The 19,496-nt window shown below is 39.9% G+C and overlaps 3 protein-coding genes across 8 annotated transcripts in view; 2 read left to right on the forward strand and 1 right to left on the reverse strand.

Moving 5' to 3' along the window:
* Positions 1-4: 4 nt before the first annotated feature.
* Positions 5-4,900, forward strand: hspb11 (heat shock protein, alpha-crystallin-related, b11). 3 transcript variants are annotated; one of them, XM_048601632.1, is made up of 5 exons: positions 5-162; positions 1,170-1,276; positions 1,620-1,688; positions 1,803-1,846; positions 4,647-4,900. In XM_048601632.1, the coding sequence occupies exons 1-5, from the start codon at positions 68-70 to the stop codon at positions 4,749-4,751; spliced, it is 420 nt and encodes a 139-aa protein (XP_048457589.1). In that variant the 5' UTR covers positions 5-67; the 3' UTR covers positions 4,752-4,900. The 3 variants fall into 3 exon arrangements, with proteins under 3 accessions (XP_048457589.1, XP_048457588.1, XP_048457590.1); XM_048601631.1 differs by having other exon boundaries at positions 9-162; positions 4,644-4,900; XM_048601633.1 differs by having other exon boundaries at positions 31-380; positions 4,644-4,900.
* Positions 4,901-5,521: 621 nt separating this feature from the next.
* dio1 (iodothyronine deiodinase 1) lies at positions 5,522-18,312 on the reverse strand. The gene is made up of 4 exons (XM_020528877.2): positions 17,699-18,312; positions 13,755-13,898; positions 12,542-12,741; positions 5,522-8,433 (listed from the first exon to the last, which is right to left on the reverse strand). Exons 1-4 carry the CDS (start codon positions 18,048-18,050, stop codon positions 8,368-8,370), a joined length of 762 nt encoding a protein of 253 aa, XP_020384466.1. The 5' UTR covers positions 18,051-18,312; the 3' UTR covers positions 5,522-8,367.
* Positions 18,204-19,496, forward strand: part of yipf1 (Yip1 domain family, member 1) — a 45,917-nt gene continuing 44,624 nt past the window's right edge. For 3 of the 4 annotated variants that reach the window (XM_048601630.1, XM_048601629.1, XM_020528875.2), the window contains exon 1: positions 18,204-18,680. The gene's annotated coding sequence lies outside the window, so the exon portion shown is untranslated. The remainder of the gene's footprint in view (positions 18,681-19,496) is intronic. The other variant, XM_020528873.2, reaches the window with a different exon arrangement.

Genomic DNA, 19,496 nt, shown 5'->3' on the forward strand with positions numbered 1-19,496 from the left:
CTGGGGGAGAGGTTATGTAAAGGACCGGAAGTGGTGGGTTGCTGTAGTAACGGCGGGGGAGGTTGACATGAAGCGGGATTTCGGTTTGAAGGTGGCGGGGACGCAGGTTGTGTTGGCGGCGTCTGGAGATGAGAAACACCCGCCGGAGAACATCCTCGACGGGTGAGGATCTTCAGCCTGTCCTTGCGGTTGGCGAACAGGATCGTCACCCTGGATAACAACACGTTGTATTGATATAGCGCCTGAGGCGTGTCCTACACTTTGAGAATTTCAAAGTACCCATTGCCCTGCGAGAAATCCTATCAAAGTTGGCTGTTCGTGAACTTTTTATTTTAATTATGTCTGATGCTATCACTTCAGCTCCATGCCCGGATTATGCGGTAAAATACCTCAATTCTTTGCAGAACCAGTGTAGGGTGATAGAGATGGAATTCTCGGCAGAAGGGTAGTTAGATCTATTAGTGAGACTTCTTTCACGGTCAAAAGCGAACACCCCTGCTTTGGTAGAGGTTGCAATATAGTCTCGTGATAAAAAGACCTTTTAGTTATATGATAACAGTATGGAGCTGGAGGGACACAAAAGGTCAGGGAGCATCATAGGAGCAGGAAAGTTGACGTTTCGGGTCGGGACCTTTCTTCAGCACTTTTCACAACCACCAGATACCTCAAAGTGTTTTCCAGCTAATTAAGTCCATTGAAGTGTAGTTACAGTTGTAATACAGCATTTACACCAGCTAATTGTACACACTGCAAGGTCCCACAGACAGAAATAACCACGGATTATCTGCTTTTGTGAATGATAAGTATTGGACAAGATAACTAGGTATAACACCCCTGCTCTTCAAATGCAAGTGTCTCCCCTCCCACTCTGATTAAATGGAGATTGCACCCAAATGAAAAATGTAGCAAATTTTATTCAAAGAATTGCCAGATTATAGCCCAGAAACTTTGACTGATTTCCTTTCCTCTTACTATTTAATGCTTGGGATGTTTTACCACATTCAAGGTTCTATATAAATGCAAGTCATTTCCATCTAGGCTCAGGCATGAAGAACAGTCACTTCCACAAGAACTGACTATCTATGATATTAATGAGACACAGATAAGAAAAAAAGTTGAAAATTCGATAAACGAAAATACCAAGTCTCATACTGTACTTCTGCTTACAGTAATACAGAAACATTCTGGATTACAACAGGAATGTTCCCACAAGAATTTATCCTAAGTTTTGCTAATCTTATAAAAATTAGCTCAATGAAAATTCACTGTTACAATGGTAAGATTTTTGCTGCTTTTTAATTACTATATTTGAATAGACAAATGATTTACTATGATAAACAAGCTATTTTACCTCATTCTATATGGATCAAAGAATAAAGTGCAATGAACAATAGTTCTTAATTATTCATGATCTTTACCAAACTTTTATGCATTTGGCTTTGCAAATACATATTCAGTTTTGAGAGAGGAGTATATTTCTAGATATATTTCAGTGTAAATGCATGAGTAAACATTGAACTATCTTGCTAAATTCATGAGAATAAAGCAAGACACCATCTACTCAAAATAATTATAAATCTTCCAGAAGTAATAAGTTTCTTCTTGGTGTGCCTTTCCAGTGCGTAACCTTGGTATTGAGAGAAGTATAGCAAGAGATCCTGTAGATTTTGAATCATTGAGTAACAATGGTAAGTGTATTCAACAAATATTTTGATGATATTGCCAAGATTGTTGTTGAAAATAGTTACCTCTGTTCCATTTCTTTTGATGGTTTTCATCCTGTTGTGCTGTCTTTTTACCAGAACTTGAGCGGTCCGAGGAACAGCTTCAAGTAAAGGAATTTACAGTAAGTAAATTCTACAAAAAGCTGAGGTAACATATTAGGTATGAAATCATTATAGGTCAGTTCCTCCCCAAAGTAGTAGTGAGTAGTGTTATAGTGGTTTGATTTCCCCATTTCTACTGCAGTTTTTGATCCCTATGGTGCTGTTGCAGCAAGCTTCTGAGCGAAGGACAATCACTTTCCCGTGTTGGAAAATGAGGACAATTTAAATAATGTACACATACACATTATTAACTTTAACTAACTGGTTCAAAATAATATTCATTATTTTGGGAATGCAAGGTGCACTGTGACCTATTTTGGTAAGTAAAATAACATAAAAACAATTCAAGGGTCAAAAAAGGGTAGAGACTTTAATGAATTATAAATACCAGCATGGACTGGGTTGACCGAATGGTCTGTTTCTTGCTGTATTGCTAACATTAATGCCACTCAAATATCAGGCAATGACTTTCTCCAACTGGAAATAATCTAACCATCGTCCCTTGACATTCAGTGGCATTACTTTGGCTTCACATTGAGAATACCCATCATCATGTTATGCGGCATTATCACAATGCCAAAATGGGATAGACTTTGAACAGACCTAGCAACTCAAATTTGGCTATTCATAAGGCACTATGGGCTTCACAGCAGCAGAATCATACTCCAACACAATCTGCAACCTCATGACCCAGCATACCCCCATTCAGTTATTACCATCAAGACAGGGGATCAACTCTGGTTCAATGGAGAGTGCAGGAGCAGCACCAGCCATACCTAAAAATAAGTTGTCAACTTGGTGAAACTACTAAATAGGACTACCAAATGACATAAGCAGCAAGTTGTAGACAGCAAAACTATCCCACAATCAACTGATGAGATCTAAGCTCTACAGTCCTGCAACATCCAATCATGAGTGGACAATTAAACAACTCATCGGAGGAGGAGTCTGCAGAAACATTCCCTCCTCAATGATGGCAGAGTTGAGCACATAGGTACAAACAATAAGGTAGAAGCATTCGCAGTAATCTTCAACCAGAAATATTGAGTGGATGATCCATCGTGGCCTCCTCCAGTGGTCCCAGCATCACAGATGCCAGCCTTCAGCCAAAGAAATGTTTGAAGACACTGGATACTGCAAAGGTTCTGGGCCCAGAAAACATTTTGGCAATAGTATTGAAGAATCCAGAACTTGCCGTACCATAGCTAAGCTGTTCCGCTTCAGCTACAACACCGGCATTTCCCCAACTATTTGGAAAATTGCCCAGACATGTCCTGTACATAAAAAGTAGGATAATTCTGACCTGGTCATTTTCCAGCCCATCAATCTATTCTCGATCATTAGTAAAGTGGTGGAAGGTGTCATCAACAGTGCTATCAAGCAGCACCTGCTAAGCAATAACCTGCTCAGTGATGCCCAGTTTGGGTTCTGCCAGGGCCACTCAGCTCTTGATCTCATTACAGCCTTGGTTCAAACATGGTCAAAAGAGCAGAATTCTAGAGGTGAGATGAGAGTGACAGCCCGTGACATCAAGACTGCATTTGACCGTGTGGCATCAAGGAGCCCTAGCAAAACTGGAATCCATGGTAATTGGAAGCACGAAGGCAGCTCACCATCACCTTCTCAAACACAACCAGGGATGGGTAATGAATGATGGCCAGCCAGCAACACCTATGTCCTACGAATGAATAAATAAAATAAATCCCCAGCTCCCAACATTGTGTAGTTGCCATTGACCAGAAACTGAACTGGACTAGTCGCTTTAAACTGTGAGTACAAAAGGAAGTCAGATGCTGAGAATACGAAAAGTAACTGACCCCTAACTCCCCAAAACCTGTGCACGATCTATGAGGCACAAATCAGGCATGTGATGGAATACTCCACTTGCCTAGATGTGTGCAGCTCGAATAACTCTCAAGAATTTCTTTCCAGGACAAAATATCCAGCCTGTTTGGCATCCTATCCACCAACTTATTTATACACTCCTTCTCTCACTGATGCAGAGTGTTAGCAGCGTGTGCCTTCTGTAAGGTGCACTGCAGCTACTCACCAAGGCTCTTTTTACAGCACCTTCCAAACCTGCAACTTCGAGCACTTATGCCAAGGAGAGCAAACATGTGGGAGCACCACCACCTGCAAATTCTCCTTCAAACTATAACTATCCTGACTTGGAACTAATATTGCCATTCCTTCACTATCGTGGATTTCAAAATCTTAGTACTCCCTTCCGGTGTGTCTACCTAACCCCATGGACTGCAGTGATTCAAGACAGCTGTCGTACTTTAAGGGCAAGTAGATGTGGACAATACATGTTTATTTTTAAATTCATTCTTGAGATGTGAACATCATTGACTGGGCCAGTATTTTTTGCCTATTCCTAATTGCCCAGAGGGCATTTAAGTAATATCCACATATTACTATGGATCCAAAGTCACTTGTGGACCAGACCAGATAAGGGCAGCAGATTGTCATCTCTAAGGGCCATTAAAGAACCAGATGGCTGTCGACAATTGACAGTGGTTCCATGGTCACCATTAGGCTAGCTTTTTATTGAATTTAAATTTCACGTCTGACAAGGTGAGTTTCAAACCCATATCCCCAGTACATTAAGCCTGGTTTAGGAGTCCAGTGATGTTACCACTATGCCACAGCCTCCCCTCAAAGGCAGTCTAGCCAGTAATGTCCAAATCCTGTGAATCAGATAAGAAATCACATTATATGATGATATACTTCTTGAAAATTGTATTTGGAATTGGGCATGCACTAACCTTTACAAAAAAAAGGAATATGAATTAATAAATTATATTCTCTATATAGCAGGATGGAACTAGAGCTACACATCTACGATTTGTCATAAAGTCTGGTTTTGATCACTTTGTGTCAGTACACAAGGTTACAGTGGAAGGTACAGAGGAAGATGCCTGAGTCTACACTGCACAACTCTTGCTAACAGGACTTTATGGAACACTGATGTTGAGAAAATTTAACTAGCGTACATCCATCTACAGTATATTTGTTATAAACCATAATTACTGGATTGTTATTCTTGTGAATAAATTATTTTGGTTTTGTAATACTCTGCAGTCTTCATTGGTAATTCCTGAAAGTACTCTTGATTAACATTTGAATGAACCATGAGAACTAGTGCAAGATCTTCCTGTTACACTATTGAAGGATCTTTATCTGATAAATGATCATTCTCTGACGTAAGTCACTTCTGGATCCACCATCAGTATGTGCATTGTACTTTATTACTCTCCACTCTCTCATCATTTTGCCATTCCATGGCCCTTATTTATTGGCCATCCAGAGGTTTGAACCAATATTTAAATCTTTAGAATGAAGGCATGTCAATAGTTTCTTTACACAGAGTGTGGTGGGTGCATGGAATGCACTGCTAGCGGTGGTAGTAGAGTCAGATACATTAGGGACATTTAAGCGACTCTTGGATAGGAACATGCATGATAGTAAAATGAAGGGTATGCAGGTTAGCTTTGATCTTTGAGTAGGATAATAGGTCAGCACAACATCGTGGGCCGAAGAGTCTGTACTGTACTGTGCTGTGCTGTGCTATGTTCTAGTTATAACTTGGATATTAAAACCAATGTGGAGCATTAACTGTAACAAATATTCCACTCCCTTAGAGGTAAATAGTGTTCTTCCACTTAATGCAATAAAAACACATTCAAAAACACTTGGATTGTAATTATTTAATAGTACAGATTGTAAAACTTCATCTTACTGAGTTACATGCTCTTAGCTACATTTCAAAACATCAGTCCACAGCTTTCTCTGGGTTTTGACTGTAAGCTTCATAAACAATGTAGCTAAAATCATTGTACCTACAGTGAGAAACTATATGCTTTAGGTCTTGACAAATAAAGCATAAAATGACAAATATTAAGTTTACACGATTTTCACGCTGGGAAGTTGAAAAGCAGAGTATCAATACTTAACTAGAATTCATTTACTTTGCTGCTTTGGATTTTAAACATTGTCAATATTCTATAAATACTTGTTTTTTCCAGCTATAAGGATTAGTTCAGTGAAATTGGTTGCACCACAATTACTAAATGCTGGTCAAGGAGCTAATATTTTCAAAGGAACGATGGATGATATTTTAGCCACTAAAAAGTAAAACCTCTTATAATAAAGAAAGCAAAGGTGATAACTACTCAGTCCTGACTGAGCAATGGCACGCTACTAAATATCTAACTTTCCCAATCTGTTTGATCTGATTTAACTCCTGATGACAAGTAAATATGATTTTTTTTTGTAATATTAACCAACTGTAATTTTGCTTTTTGCATTGTACAGGGTTGATCAAATTAGTTAATTTTGTGAAGCTGTTTGCTATGCTGTTTTCATAACGAAAGAAAACATAAGTATTCTCGAATTTTGATTCTTAATGACCCTTTTTTCAGTACTTGCCTAATGTCTAATGTCTAATTTGTTTACTATAATTACTGCTTTATTGAAAATGTTGATTTAAGTAGCTCAAATAACAGAAATATTGCAATTAGAAGAATGAATTCTGAACTGAATGAGTTAAGAAATCACATTGTATGTAGAAGTTCACGGCTCTTAAAATAATTGCATTAGGTACTCATTGAAGATAGTGCACAGAAATCATTGCACACTAATGATGTAACATTAAAAGTGAGATTATTAATTCATACACAATTGTATCTTCCTGAACATAGTATATGAAACACACATCCCTTTTGGATATAATACATGATTCTGTAAACAGATCAAGTAGACAGAACCAATGTTTATTTTCAAATCTTCTGATTAATTTGTAAATTTGTGAAATGATTTCAGTGTAAGAATGCTACCATGTTTCTAAGTGATTGCTACATGTGCTTCCACAAAAAAAAAGGCATTTTGATTAGCCTGAAGAGAAAATAGAAGAGAACGGGAAGGATTATAGATAGAATGCCACTTGTAAATCTTAAAAGCCCACTCTAACCTTCCATCTATATAGGAAAACAAGATCAAGGGACAATATTTTATGACTGGAATTTGCAGGAATCCATGAACCTTGTTCATTTCGGAATAAGGTTGTGTTTGTTTTTGTCAAGTTTTTTTTAAAAACACAGTCAATGATGAATGTTTTAAAGTATACACTGGTGAGGTATCATGATTTTTTCTTACACCCTGCTGCCACCGGCACTCCCTCCTAAAAAAAAAGGTGGAATGTACTGTCCTAACTTTCAAATGCTATTACAATGATTTAAAATGATAATGATGCATTACAATTTTCATATATACGAAAGCATAAAATAAGCATACACCTTTGGGGTCATGTCCAATAGTGACCCAGACCAGCGAGTGGCTAAAATAGCCTCTGAGCATCTGCAGTGGCGCAGTTTAAGGCAGCGATGGAATCCAAAGTACAGTTTTACATACATTAAAATTTTAGCACTATGGTGTCACGTAGTTGTATCTATTGTACACAAATTTGGGTGACATCTGTCCTGAAGAAGCAAAAAATAGTTTAAGCACTCGTTAAATGCTGGCTGTTACTCTTGATGGGATTAGAATGTCTGTCTTGTCCAAGCTTGCAATAATTAAGAGGTGTATGTCTTTAAAGTTAGTGATGTTGGTAGAAATATTAGATCTATATGATCTAATTAAGTGAAAAATTATACATGTACTAAATAAAAGTATAGAGGATATTAAACTGATCTCCCGCAGCTGGGTCATGAGATTTCACCTACTATTGCCAGTTTTTGACAGTTCCTACACATTCACTCAAGTAGTTTCACGGAAGTGCTATTTTGTTTCTAAGTTCCTTAAAGGGGGTAGCAGTCCTGTTTAATATGTATTTAAAATGTATAAATCCGTACGTTAGTACAAGATGGTAGTCCTAAATAAAAGTTAGAAATAGATAGTATATAAGGAAATTTCAAAGAGATAAAAAGCAGTAGACTGTAGGGCCACGCTGGTGGAGGAAACTGTTTTATTTCCTGCAGTGTATTCAGGTCCCGAGAGACTGTTATTGAGGGCTAATTAATATTATAATCTTTTCATAGTTTCAACTGAATTATTGAGACAATATTGGGGATGGTATTGTTCTAAGTAGGTTACAGTACTAACACTTATTTATGGGTAGCCTTTGATACAGAAACAGGTCTAACCACTGCTTGTAGCATGGGGCCGATAAGAATTGAAAGGTGTAAAGAAACAGTAATAGGCTGGCAGCCTAGGAAGGAATGTTTGATTTAGTTTATCTTGTAAGCGTATTACAAAAACATGGTTTTATGAATGAATGAATGAATGGAAACATGGGATAGTAAACAGAGCACTTGTGAGTAACTTAATTAAGAGAATCATGATACAATACCTCACACACCAAATAACTTTTCTTCCATAGTCATATCATCAGATCCCAGTAACCAATTTAAAACCAAGAAAATCACTATAAATATGGAAGAAACCTTATTTGATTTGCTTGTATTATATCATTCATTTGCACCCGAGAGTGCCAATGAACGCTATCTCAAGGCTTCCTGCCGGTAGTGATTCCACCAGTATTTTAATTTACATTTTGTAAAAGTAATCGCACTTCTTCAGGTCTATATCCCCAAGGACCCCTTGCACCCTGAAAAACAAAAATGAAAACAATTAGTTAGATGGATCAATTAACATACTTCTTCACTCTCTGCCAAAGCCCGATGATACATTAACTTCACTTGTGACCCAACAGATTTGACAAACTCTACTCCCTTTCTCCAGAACAAATATCTGTCCTTATTCTAGCTTTTTCATTCATGAAATTGTACGATTGCGATTATTCTGCTCCATTCAGTCAGGAGTATAAAACACTAAATAAAATACAGTATTTTTTCTTGTTCCTTTAAGTTTGTGTGTTACCTTTCATAATAAATTTCTAAATTAAAAAATGATCAAAACACAACTACTGATATAAATTATCAATAAATTCAGTTAGTCGTTATGTTTGGGCAGGTTAGCTTGATGGCTAGCATATGTTTCAGAATACAACAACAATAACAGCAGGGGTTTAAATGCCATTCTGCCAGAGTCAGATTCGGGACCTGCTTCCTTACCCTGCCAGGAATGGAAGGCATTCGTAAACCACCACTGACAAACAAGGGGAGAACAAAGAAAATGGATCAGGATGAATCATCACCAGAAAGTGAGCCAAGTACTTGCCTTTAGGAACAGCAATATGACATGACATGACATGACATTAATCAGTCCCATTACAAGTTTTTCACTCATAGGATGAGGGTGTCACTATTTATTACTGTATTAAATACTGTATCAGTATTTATTGCCATTCCTAATTACCCAGAGAGCAGTTCAGAGTCAACCATATGGCTGTGGGTCTGGACTCATTTGTAGACCAGATCAGGTAAGGATGGCAGATTTTCTTCTCTAAAAAAAAGGACAGAAGTCACCCAGAGATAGTAGGAACTGCAGATGCTGGAGAATCCGAGACAACAAGGTGCAGGGCTGGATGAACACAGCAGGTCAAGCAGCATCATAGGAGCAGAGAGGCTGACGTTTCGCGCCTAGACCCTTTTTCTGATGGCACCCTTCATGGTGGGCATTAGACTTTTAATCCCAGATTTTTATTGAATTCAGATTCCACCATCTGACATGACAGGATTTGAATTTGGGTCTCTACTAATAGTCTAGCAATAATACCACTAGGTATTATCCATAATGAGAATGAGAAACATTTGAGTGGACACAGCTGAGTTTAGGAATACCACTGACCACAACAATTGTTTTGATGCATTTTGTAAATGAGCTAGTTCTTCAAAGAGGCTTTAATGACCAGCCCTTTTTGTCATCCATGGATTTATGTTTTATTTAAATTTTAGTTTGAACTGATATTATGGAACTTGGACTGAAGGTCAACTGCCAACCGTTATGCAAAATTTTACCATAAAATCTGCACTGTGTCTCAATCCATGATGTGGCTGTTGAGCTGATTTTCTTTTTAACCACTGTTTCTTTCTATTTGATTCTTATTACCATCAATTTTTAATGAAATATTCAAATCTGCACCACTTTCCAATTTTCTCTTCGGGTATCAAAGAAATTTCTACCCTACACCAAACATATATCCCTTCAGAATCATTTCTAGCACAACATTCAAATGCTTCAATAATTCAGAAAATTAAACCCACAAATTTATTTATAAATTTACCCAAGTCATCTTTAAATTATTCCAACAACTTTTATCTGCATAGCTCAAAACCACCAGGCTCATGAGCATCTCTGACCTTCTGTGCATCTCTGACCTTCTGTACATCTCCTGATTGGTTAGATAACTTGATTGCTGCTTTTTAATTAAGACAATTAACACAGGTACAGAAGTAGGACATCTGGCCCATCAAGTCTGTTCCACAATTCAATTAGATCATTATTGATCTGATAATGCTCAACTTCAATTTCCTGTCCTCATAACCCCGGATTCCCTTACTAATTAAAAAAAAAAGTGTCTATCTCAACTTTGAATATTCTTAATAACCAAATTTCAACAGTTCTTAGTGGTAAAGAATTCCACATATTCACAACTCTCAAGAGAAGAAATTTCTCAGCAGTCCTAGAATGGACAAGTCCTTACTTTGAGATTGTGCCCTCTAGTCCTAGACTCCTACAAGGGGAAAACAACCTCACCACACTTAACCAGTAAAGGCTCCTAAGAATCTTAGGTCACCTCTCATTCTTCTAAACTCCAATTAGGATAGGGCCATCCTAATTGATATAAGAAAATCATTCCATACCTGGGATCAACCTAGTGAACCATCTCTGGATTACTTCCAATACCAGTATATTTTTCCTTAGTTAAGTGAATCAAAACTATTCACAGTATACTAGGTATTAACTGACTAATACTTTGTATAGTTTGAGCAAGACTTCTCTTTTTTAAACTCCATTCCCTTTGAAATAAAGGCCAACATTCCATTTGCCTGCCTTGTTGCTCAGTAAACATACATGTTTCGCTTTTTGTGATTCGTGCATGAGGAACCCCATCTCTCTCTGTACTGCAGCTTTCTCCCTTTAAATAATACTCACTTCTCTCTTTCCAAAGTGCATAACTTCACATTTTCTCCACATTATAATCCATCTGCCAAGTTTTTGTCCACTCACTTAACCTGCCTTTATTCCTCTACTTTCTCCTCCTCACCACTTACCCCCCGACTTTCCAAACCTCTAGGACTTTTCTAGAATCTAAGAATTCTTAGAAGATTATTACTAATGCGTTCAATAACACTGTAGCTTTATAGTGTTTATGAATAGCTTGGATGAGGAAAATGAATGTTTTCATGTCAGGTCAGTGGATGACAAAAATACGTGCGGAGGCAAATGGTGAGTAGGACACTGTACAGTAATAAAAGTAGGTTAAGTAATCTGTTGCTATTCCCCTAGTATTCTAGGATGTAATCCATCAGGTCCAAGGGACATAATGGGCATTTAGCACCCTTAGGTTCCCTAGTACTTTTTCTCTACTGATAATTTCCTCCCCATTTTTGCCCCTTGATTTAGTCTTTTTGAATGAAATTAGTATCCTCCATTATGAAGACCGATGCAAAGTATCTACTCAACTTCTTTGCCATTTTTTATTCCCCATTATTATTTACCCAGCTTCATTTTCTAAGGAGCCTATGTTTACTTTGGCTTCTCTCTTCCTTTTCATATAATTTATCATGTTACGGTCACTGTTTCCGAAGGGATCTTTTATTCTGAAGTCACTTATTAAAGTTGCTTCATTATACATTAACAGATCCAAAATAACCTGATCTCTGGTTGGATCCACAGCATTGTTGCTTTGAGAAACTCTGCTGAATTCATAGTGTATTCTTCCTTACAACTACCCCTGCCAATTCGATTTTCACAATCCACATGAAAAGTCACCTATGATTAATGTGCGGCCTTTTCCACACTTCTTCATTACTTTCTGATTAATTTTCTGTCCTACAGTAGAGCTACTCTTAGAGGCTTATAGACTATGCCCAATCTTCCCCTTTTGAGGTTTCACTTCCACCCATATAGATTCTCTAACCTCCTTTCCAAGAACATTTCTTGCCATCATGCTTATTCAATTCCATATTTAAAAAAGTCTACCCCATCATTCTTTCCTTCCTACCTGTCTCACTCCCCAGAATATTTAATTCCCAGCTTTGATCTCCTTGTAACATGTCTTTGTAATGGTCAGAATATCATACACGTGAACATCTATTTGTTCTGTTAATTTATTTACTTTGTTTCAATTACTACATATTATAGTAATCTAACTCAGATTTGTCTGAATATATTTTATTTGATTCAAGTAATAGATGGAAAGAACAAGCCAGGTCCCAAGCTGTTTGTTTTTAGGTCATGGGAGTTAGGTAGACAATAAAAATAATTCAGTATAGTATTACTTTCAATCTTTTAAAAAGAAATAGTATGATTGAGGAACAGAGACTGAAAGCATAGTAAGGCCAGAGTACAGTTGTACAGTAATTACATTAAGCAGCTTGAAACTAAACTATTAGAGAAGCACTCTCATATATAGAATTGTAACCCAGTAGGGATGGACCTCTTCAGAAAAAGCAGAGGGCTGAAAGTCAAATGCATTATTCTGTGCTCCAGGGCTTAAGTAGAAAGATAATATCAACTCAAAATAGAAAAACAAGGTGAAATGTTTAAATAGACATTGACTTCATCATGAATGTCAAAATACTAGATACCTTGTAAATGATTTTGCCATTGAGCACCACATACAGTCTTTCTGGCATAGCTGCATATTTGGCACTAGTCGCATTATCCATAGTGTCCACTACCACTGGACATTGTGCCTTCTCATTTAGCAATAGCCTTGCTGCATCCAATCGCTCACTTAACGTCTGATGTTGTTTGATATCCACATTGTTTTTGAAAGCCCAGCCATCTGTAAAAAAAAATAGAAACTTGAGCAAAAGTTGAAAAGATCACATTATACCTGTCATTTGGCTATAGATGATATAGAAAACTGCCACTTCTCAAGTTGGGAATGAGTAGAACTAGTCAAACTTGACAGAAAACAAAAACACCAAACTCTATTTATGTGAAGAAGAAAGCATAACAGATTACATTTTAAAAAAAAAAAAGAACTGCGGACGCTGTAAATCCGGAACAAAAACGAAGTTGCTGGAAAAGCTCAGCAGGTCTGGCAGCATCTGTGAAGAAAAAAATTAGAGTTTACGTTTCAGGTCTGGTGACTCTTGCTCCGAACTGATGGTGGCCGGGAAAACGTCAGTTTATGTGCATATAAACTGACATTTTCACAGCCACCATCAGTGCCGAGGAAGGGTCACCGGACCCGAACAGATTACATTTAATCTGATTTTAAAAAAAGCCTAGGTAAAGGGCCCAAGTACATTCCGCTGGAAACCATAACAATTGGTAGCAGCAAGATACATTTGGAGAAGTACATGAATAAGAAATGTTTGGAGGGATATGGGCCAAGCAGAGGCAGGTGGGACTAGTTTACTTTGGGATTGTGGGTGGCATGGACTGGTTGGACCAAAGGGTCTGTTTCCATGCTGTATGACTCTATAAAGCAAAGGAATCAGTGGTTCAGGGAACACCGGGTTTTGTTTTATATTTTTTCTCCTGGTTTTCACCTCGTGTGCAGTATTCACTCAAAAGGAATCACAGCTAATCTTACACTCATCTAACATTTACATTTTCCAATTGGTTCAATAGTTATTAGTTAGTAGGAGCATTCTCCAGGCTTTGTCTCCATAGGAGACTGACTTGCATAAACCAACTTCAGTTGGGATGAGCTAGCCAGCAGTCTGGGACTGGAACCTGGGGCATTATGGAATATATGGACTGTAATCATTTACCACCTAGCCTTTGGTATACATGAAAGATAAAAATTTGATAAGGATTTGCAAACTCAAAAGATTTTTTTTATACCTGTGGCATGAGCCTCCTGAATGTAGACAACAAGGAAATCAGCTACAGATGTAAAATCTTCAACAAGCTGCTTGAACTCAGCAAACTTGAAAAGAAATGGGGGTCAGGAGCAGCTTCCAAAATTCAAGATCAGTGGTCTGTTGTCTAAGAGAGAGCGAGAAAATAAAATCTGAGTGTTTGATACATAAAATGGAAAGAGTTAAAGTTCAACTCAGCAAGAATATAAACTGCTCCTTCACCTGATGAAGGAGCAGTGCTCTGAAAGCTTGCAATTTCAAATAAACGTGTTAGACTATAATCTGGTGTTGTGTGACTTCTGACAATAACACTATAGTGGTCCGTTAGCATGTTGTAAGTTAAGTGACAGAAAAATTGTTGAGGTGTGCTAAATAGACCCTTCTTCAGAAATGGGGGAGGGGAAGGGGATTCTGAAATAAATAGGGAGAGAGGGGGAGGCGGATAGAAGATGGATAAAGAAGGAGAAGATAGGTGGAGAGGAGACAGACAGGTCAAAGAGGCGGGGTTGGAGCCAGTAAAGGTGATGTAGGTGGGGAGTTAGGGAGGGGATAGGTCAGTCCAGGGAGGACGGACAGGTCAAGGAGGCGGGATGAGGCTAGTGGGCAGGAGATGGGGGTGGAGTTGAGGTGGGAGGAATGGTTAGGGAGATGGGGACGAGCTGGGCTGGTTTTGGGATGCGGTCAGGGGAGGGGAGATTTTAAAGCTTGTGAAGTCCACATTGATACCATTGGGCTGCAGGGTTCCCAAGCGAAATATGAGATGCTGTTCCTGCAACCTTCGGGTGGCATCGTTGTGGCACTGCAGGAGGCCCAGGATGGACATGTCGTCCAAGGAGTGGTAGGGGGAGTTGAAATGGTTCGTGACTGGGAGGTGTAGTTGTTTGCTGCGAACCGAGCGTAGGTGTTCCACAAAGCAGTCTCCAAGCCTCTGCTTGGTTTCCCCGATGTAGAGGCGGCCACAATGGGAACAGCAGATATAGTATACCACATTAGCAGATGTGCAGGTGAACACCTGTTTGATGTGGAAGGTCTTCTTGGGACCTGGGACGGGGGTGAGAGGGGAGGCGTAGGGGCAGGTGTAGCACTTGCTGCGGTTGCAGGGAAAAGTGTCGGGGGTGGTGGGGAGTATGGAGCGGACAAGGGAGTCACGGAGAGAGTGGTCCCTCCGGAAAGCAGACAAGGGTGGGGAGGGAAAAATGTCTTTGGTAGTGGGGTCAGATTGCAGATGGCAGAAGTGTGGGAGGATGATGCGTTGGATCCGGAGGTTGGTGGGGTGGTACGTGAGGACGAGGGGGATTCTGTTTTGGTTGTTATTGTGGGTAGGGGATGTGAGGGATGAGTTGCGGGAAATGCGAGAGACGCGGTCGAGGCGTTTTCGACCACTGTGGAGGGGAAGTTGCGGTCCTTGAAAAACGAGAACTATCTCCCAGAAGGAGTAGTTGCTCCTGTTCAGTATAGAGGGCAGATGAGTGAAGGTGGCTTGAAAACAATGCTCAGGAAAGTTTGACGTTTCTGACAAAAAGGATTCTGTGGGGGAAAAAGGTCATCTCGTCTAGGATGTGCTCAAATCAAGCCTCCTGAAAAAGTTACTGATTATTTTTGAAAGATAACATCAGTATGGGACTCTTTATTTGGTTCTGAAGATGAAGAGGTGGGTGACTTTTATGAATTTTAACATAATATTATTTTCTATGCTTTAAAAGAATGAAATTGTATACCTGAAAATATATCTATGACATTTGTTTTCCAAGAATTTGGAAATCCTCACGAATTGAGGACACAGAAATTAAAAAAAAAGATGTTATTTATTTATAAATAGAAATACTTTTGGATCCATTTGCGCTACTTTTGAGGTTGGCGGTAATAATCTGCAACCTGGCAACTCTGACAGAGCAAGATGAAGATATAGAGCACGTTCAAATTCTCCAAAAAAAGTTACTCACGTAAAAGTTCAGCCTTGCTACTTGATTACAAATTTTGATCTTAGAAATTCGACATTTACATCGATGTGGGCTGTATGTAGACTCTGCACAAGAAGTAAATTCTTCAGAAGGAACGGTTGTACCTTGTTGCACAAGGTGGGACGAACACACATAAATTACGTACAGTCCACATAAAGGATTGATAAGTCTCCTGGCCCTGATGGAATGCATCCCAGGGTACTAAAAGAGATGGCGGGAGAAATAGCAGGTGCACTGGCGGTAATTTTCCAAAATTCGCTGGACTCTGGGGCAGTCCCAGCAGATTGGAAAACAGCAAATATGACGCCACTGTTTAAAAAGGGAAGTAGACAAAAGATGGGGAATTATAGACCAGTTATCTTAACCTCTGTAGTGGGGAAGATGCTCCAGTCTATTAACAAGGAAGAAATAGCAAGGCATTTTGATAGAAATTGTCCCGTTGGGCAGATGCAGCATGGGTTCACGAAGGGCAGGTCATGCTTGACAAATCTTTTGGAATTCTATGAAGACATTACGAGCGAGGTGGACAATGGGGACCCAGTGGATGTGGTGTACCTAGACTTCCAAAAGGCCTTTGACAAGGTGCCGCACAAGAGGCTACTGCATAAGATAAGGATGCATGGCATTAAGGGTAAAGTATTAGCATGGATAGAGGATTGGTTGACTAACAGGAAGCAATGAGTGAGGATAAATGAGTGCTATTCTAGCTGGCAGTCAGTGACTAGTGGTGTGCCTCAGGGATCGGTGTTGGGACCGCAATTATTTACAATTTATATAGATAACTTGGAGCTGGGGACCACGTGTAGGGTGTCAAAGTTTGCAGATGACACTAAGATGAGTGGCAAAGCAAAGTGTGCAGAGGACTGTGAAACTTTGCAGAGGAACATAGATACATTGAGTGAGTGGGCAAAGGTCTGGCAGATGGAATACAATGTAAATAAATGTGAAGTCATACATTTTGGTAGGAGTAATAGTAAAAAGGATTATTACTTGAATGGTAAAAAGTTGCAGCATGCTGCTATGCAGAGGGACCTGGGTGTCCTTGTGCATGAATCACGGAAGGTAGGTTTGCAGGTACAACAAGTAATTAGGAAGGCAAATGGATTGAGATTAAAAGCATAGAGGTTATGTTGCAGCTGTACAAGGTGCTGGTGAGGCCACACCTGGAGTACTGTGTGCAGTTTTGGTCTCCTTACTTGAGAAAGGATGTACTGGCACTGGAGGGGGTGCAAAGGAGGTTCACTAGGTTGATTCCGGAGTTGAGGGGGTTGGCTTATGAGGAGAGACTGAGTAGATTGGGATTATATTCATTGGAATTCAGAAGATTGAGGGGGGATCTTATAGAAACATATAAAATTATGAAGGGAATAGATAAGATAGAAGTAGAGAGGATGTTTCCACTGGCAGGTGAAACTAGGACAAGAGGGCATAGCCTCAAGACTAGAGGGAGCAGATTTAGGACTGAACTGAGAAGGAATTTCTTCACCCAGAGGGTTGTTAATCTATGGAATTCCTTGCCCAGTGAAGTAGTTGACGCTACTTCAGTAAACGCTTTTAAAAAAAAGGTAGTTTTTTTTGAACAATAAAGGAATTAAGGGATACGGTGAGAACGCGGGTAAGTGGATCGGAGCCCACGAAAGGATCAGCCATGATCTTATTGAATGGCGGAGCAGGCTCGAAGGGCCAGACGGCCTACTCCTGCTCCTAGTTCTTGTGTTCTTTGTGTAAAGCGAAATTGGTTTGACTTAATTTTAAAAAGAAGCTCGTTAAAGAAAGTATCCCAACTATATCTGAATAGGTTTTCAGATTTTGACCTTTACCATCAAGAAATTCAGTTACATTTTTAAACCACAGATTACACGGAATAGGTTGAGTGCATTGGTGGAAGTCCAAAAATCCCAGAAAATGTTACTGCTGTCAATATAATTCTTATTGTTGCCCTAATGCTAATTAATAGTGTAGATACCTTTCGCAAAATCGAATAGTTTATGTTCTTTATTCTCCAAATCGATGACCCGTGTATTGGGAGCGGGATAACCTTTGAAAGCTTCATCGCCACTATTCATGAGTAGGTGATGAATTACGACTTTGGCAGTGCGAAAGCTGAAGAATGTTGGCCCCCAGTCTTCATACTTAAACTTTGGGTTTTGTGTCATGGTGGTTTTCAATCCGATTTTCAGCATGAACTTCTTCATCGTCTCGGGAAAAAGGTAGGCCAAGATTTTGCCGACGGACACAGGAAAACAAGCCAAGAGCACGAAGACCAATGTCTCCAAGTAGGCAGCCACTTTCCGCAAACGCACAGCTAGATTCCCCATGACCGCAGAAAAACTGCTGCTGCTCTCTTTTCTCTTGCTGCGCCTGCGCGGCACTCCACCTCCCACTTGCTGCGCATGCGCTGCCACCGCCTTCTGCTCTCTTTCCTCTTGCTACGACTGCGCGAGGCTCCTCCTCTTACCGCGCTTGCGCCGCCGCCGCTGCCACATCCTTCTGCTCTCTTTCCTCTTGTTACGGCTGCGCGGGGCTCCTCCTCTTGCCGCGCTTGCGCCGCCGCCTTCTGCTCTCTTTCCTCTTGTTACGGCTGCGCGAGGCTCCTCATCTTGCCGCGCATGCGCCGCCGCCGCTGCCGCATCCTTCTGCTCTCTTTCCTCTTGTTACGGCTGCGCGGGGCTCCTCCTCTTGTCGCGCTTGCGCCACCGCCTTCTGCTCTCTTTCCTCTTGTTACGGCTGCGCGAGGCTCCTCCTCTTGCCGCGCTTGCGCCGCCGTCTCCTCCACTGTATGTGAGACCCTCGAAACACATCATTTCCGTGGGAGCTCTCATTGGGCGGAAACGTCCGTGGGTAGGGAATCCCAAGATATCAGAAACGGGGAAACTGAAAATCATCCGATTCAGAGAAAACAAAAATAAAGGCAATGTATTGAGTGGAATTCCAAGCACAACTGATAAGTGAGTAAAACTGGATAGACTCGAGGACAACTATATGTACGTGTATAGACGAGTCTTCAGCTTCCGTTGATCAAATCAAAAACAAAAATAAAAATGAACTGAATCAACAGAGAATGATGGAGAGGGTTGCGGAGTTTTTAATCAGTTAGTTTATTAAAGTCTGCGGGGACTGACAGTGCCTTTAAGAAGGGTGGCTGTGGCTCCGAATCCGATCCGGACTAGGCCCATCATCCTAGATCCGGATTTAAACGGCTGATGTAAATACTGGGCGGGGGCGGGAGAGGGAGAGGTCTGTGTCTACCTTCTCCATGTCAACACAGTGGAATTTTACTATTCCCATGATTATAAATGGAGGAACGAGAGTAAATTATCACCATAGTAACCGCTGTCTTGAAATCCAATGCAAGTAAAATGCTGTGCTGCCAGGAAATCTGATTTTTTTTTAAAAAAAGTCTAACTCCGCAAGTCTGGTCGTATCTGTGAAAGAGTCCTATCAAATTCGAAACGTTAACTCTGTTTCTGTCTGCTAGAACTGCCGAATCTCTTCAGCATTTTCTGTTTTTATTCTCTCAAAATCCGGATCTCCCATCAACAGCGCCCTGATTGTTTTATTTTGATTTATTATTGTCACGTACCGAGATGCATTGAAAAGTATGTTTTGTGTGATAACCAGACAAATCATACCTTACATAAGTACATTAGGGTAATAGAACGGAATGCAGAATATAGTGTTACACCTGCAGAGAAAGATCAACTCCAGTACATAAGATAACAACAGAGAAGAAGCTCTTCTTAAATCTGTTAGTACGTGTTTTC

Source organism: Rhincodon typus, chromosome 10 (assembly GCF_021869965.1).
Source record: "Rhincodon typus isolate 14 chromosome 10, sRhiTyp1.1, whole genome shotgun sequence".
Lineage (NCBI taxonomy): Eukaryota > Metazoa > Chordata > Chondrichthyes > Orectolobiformes > Rhincodontidae > Rhincodon > Rhincodon typus.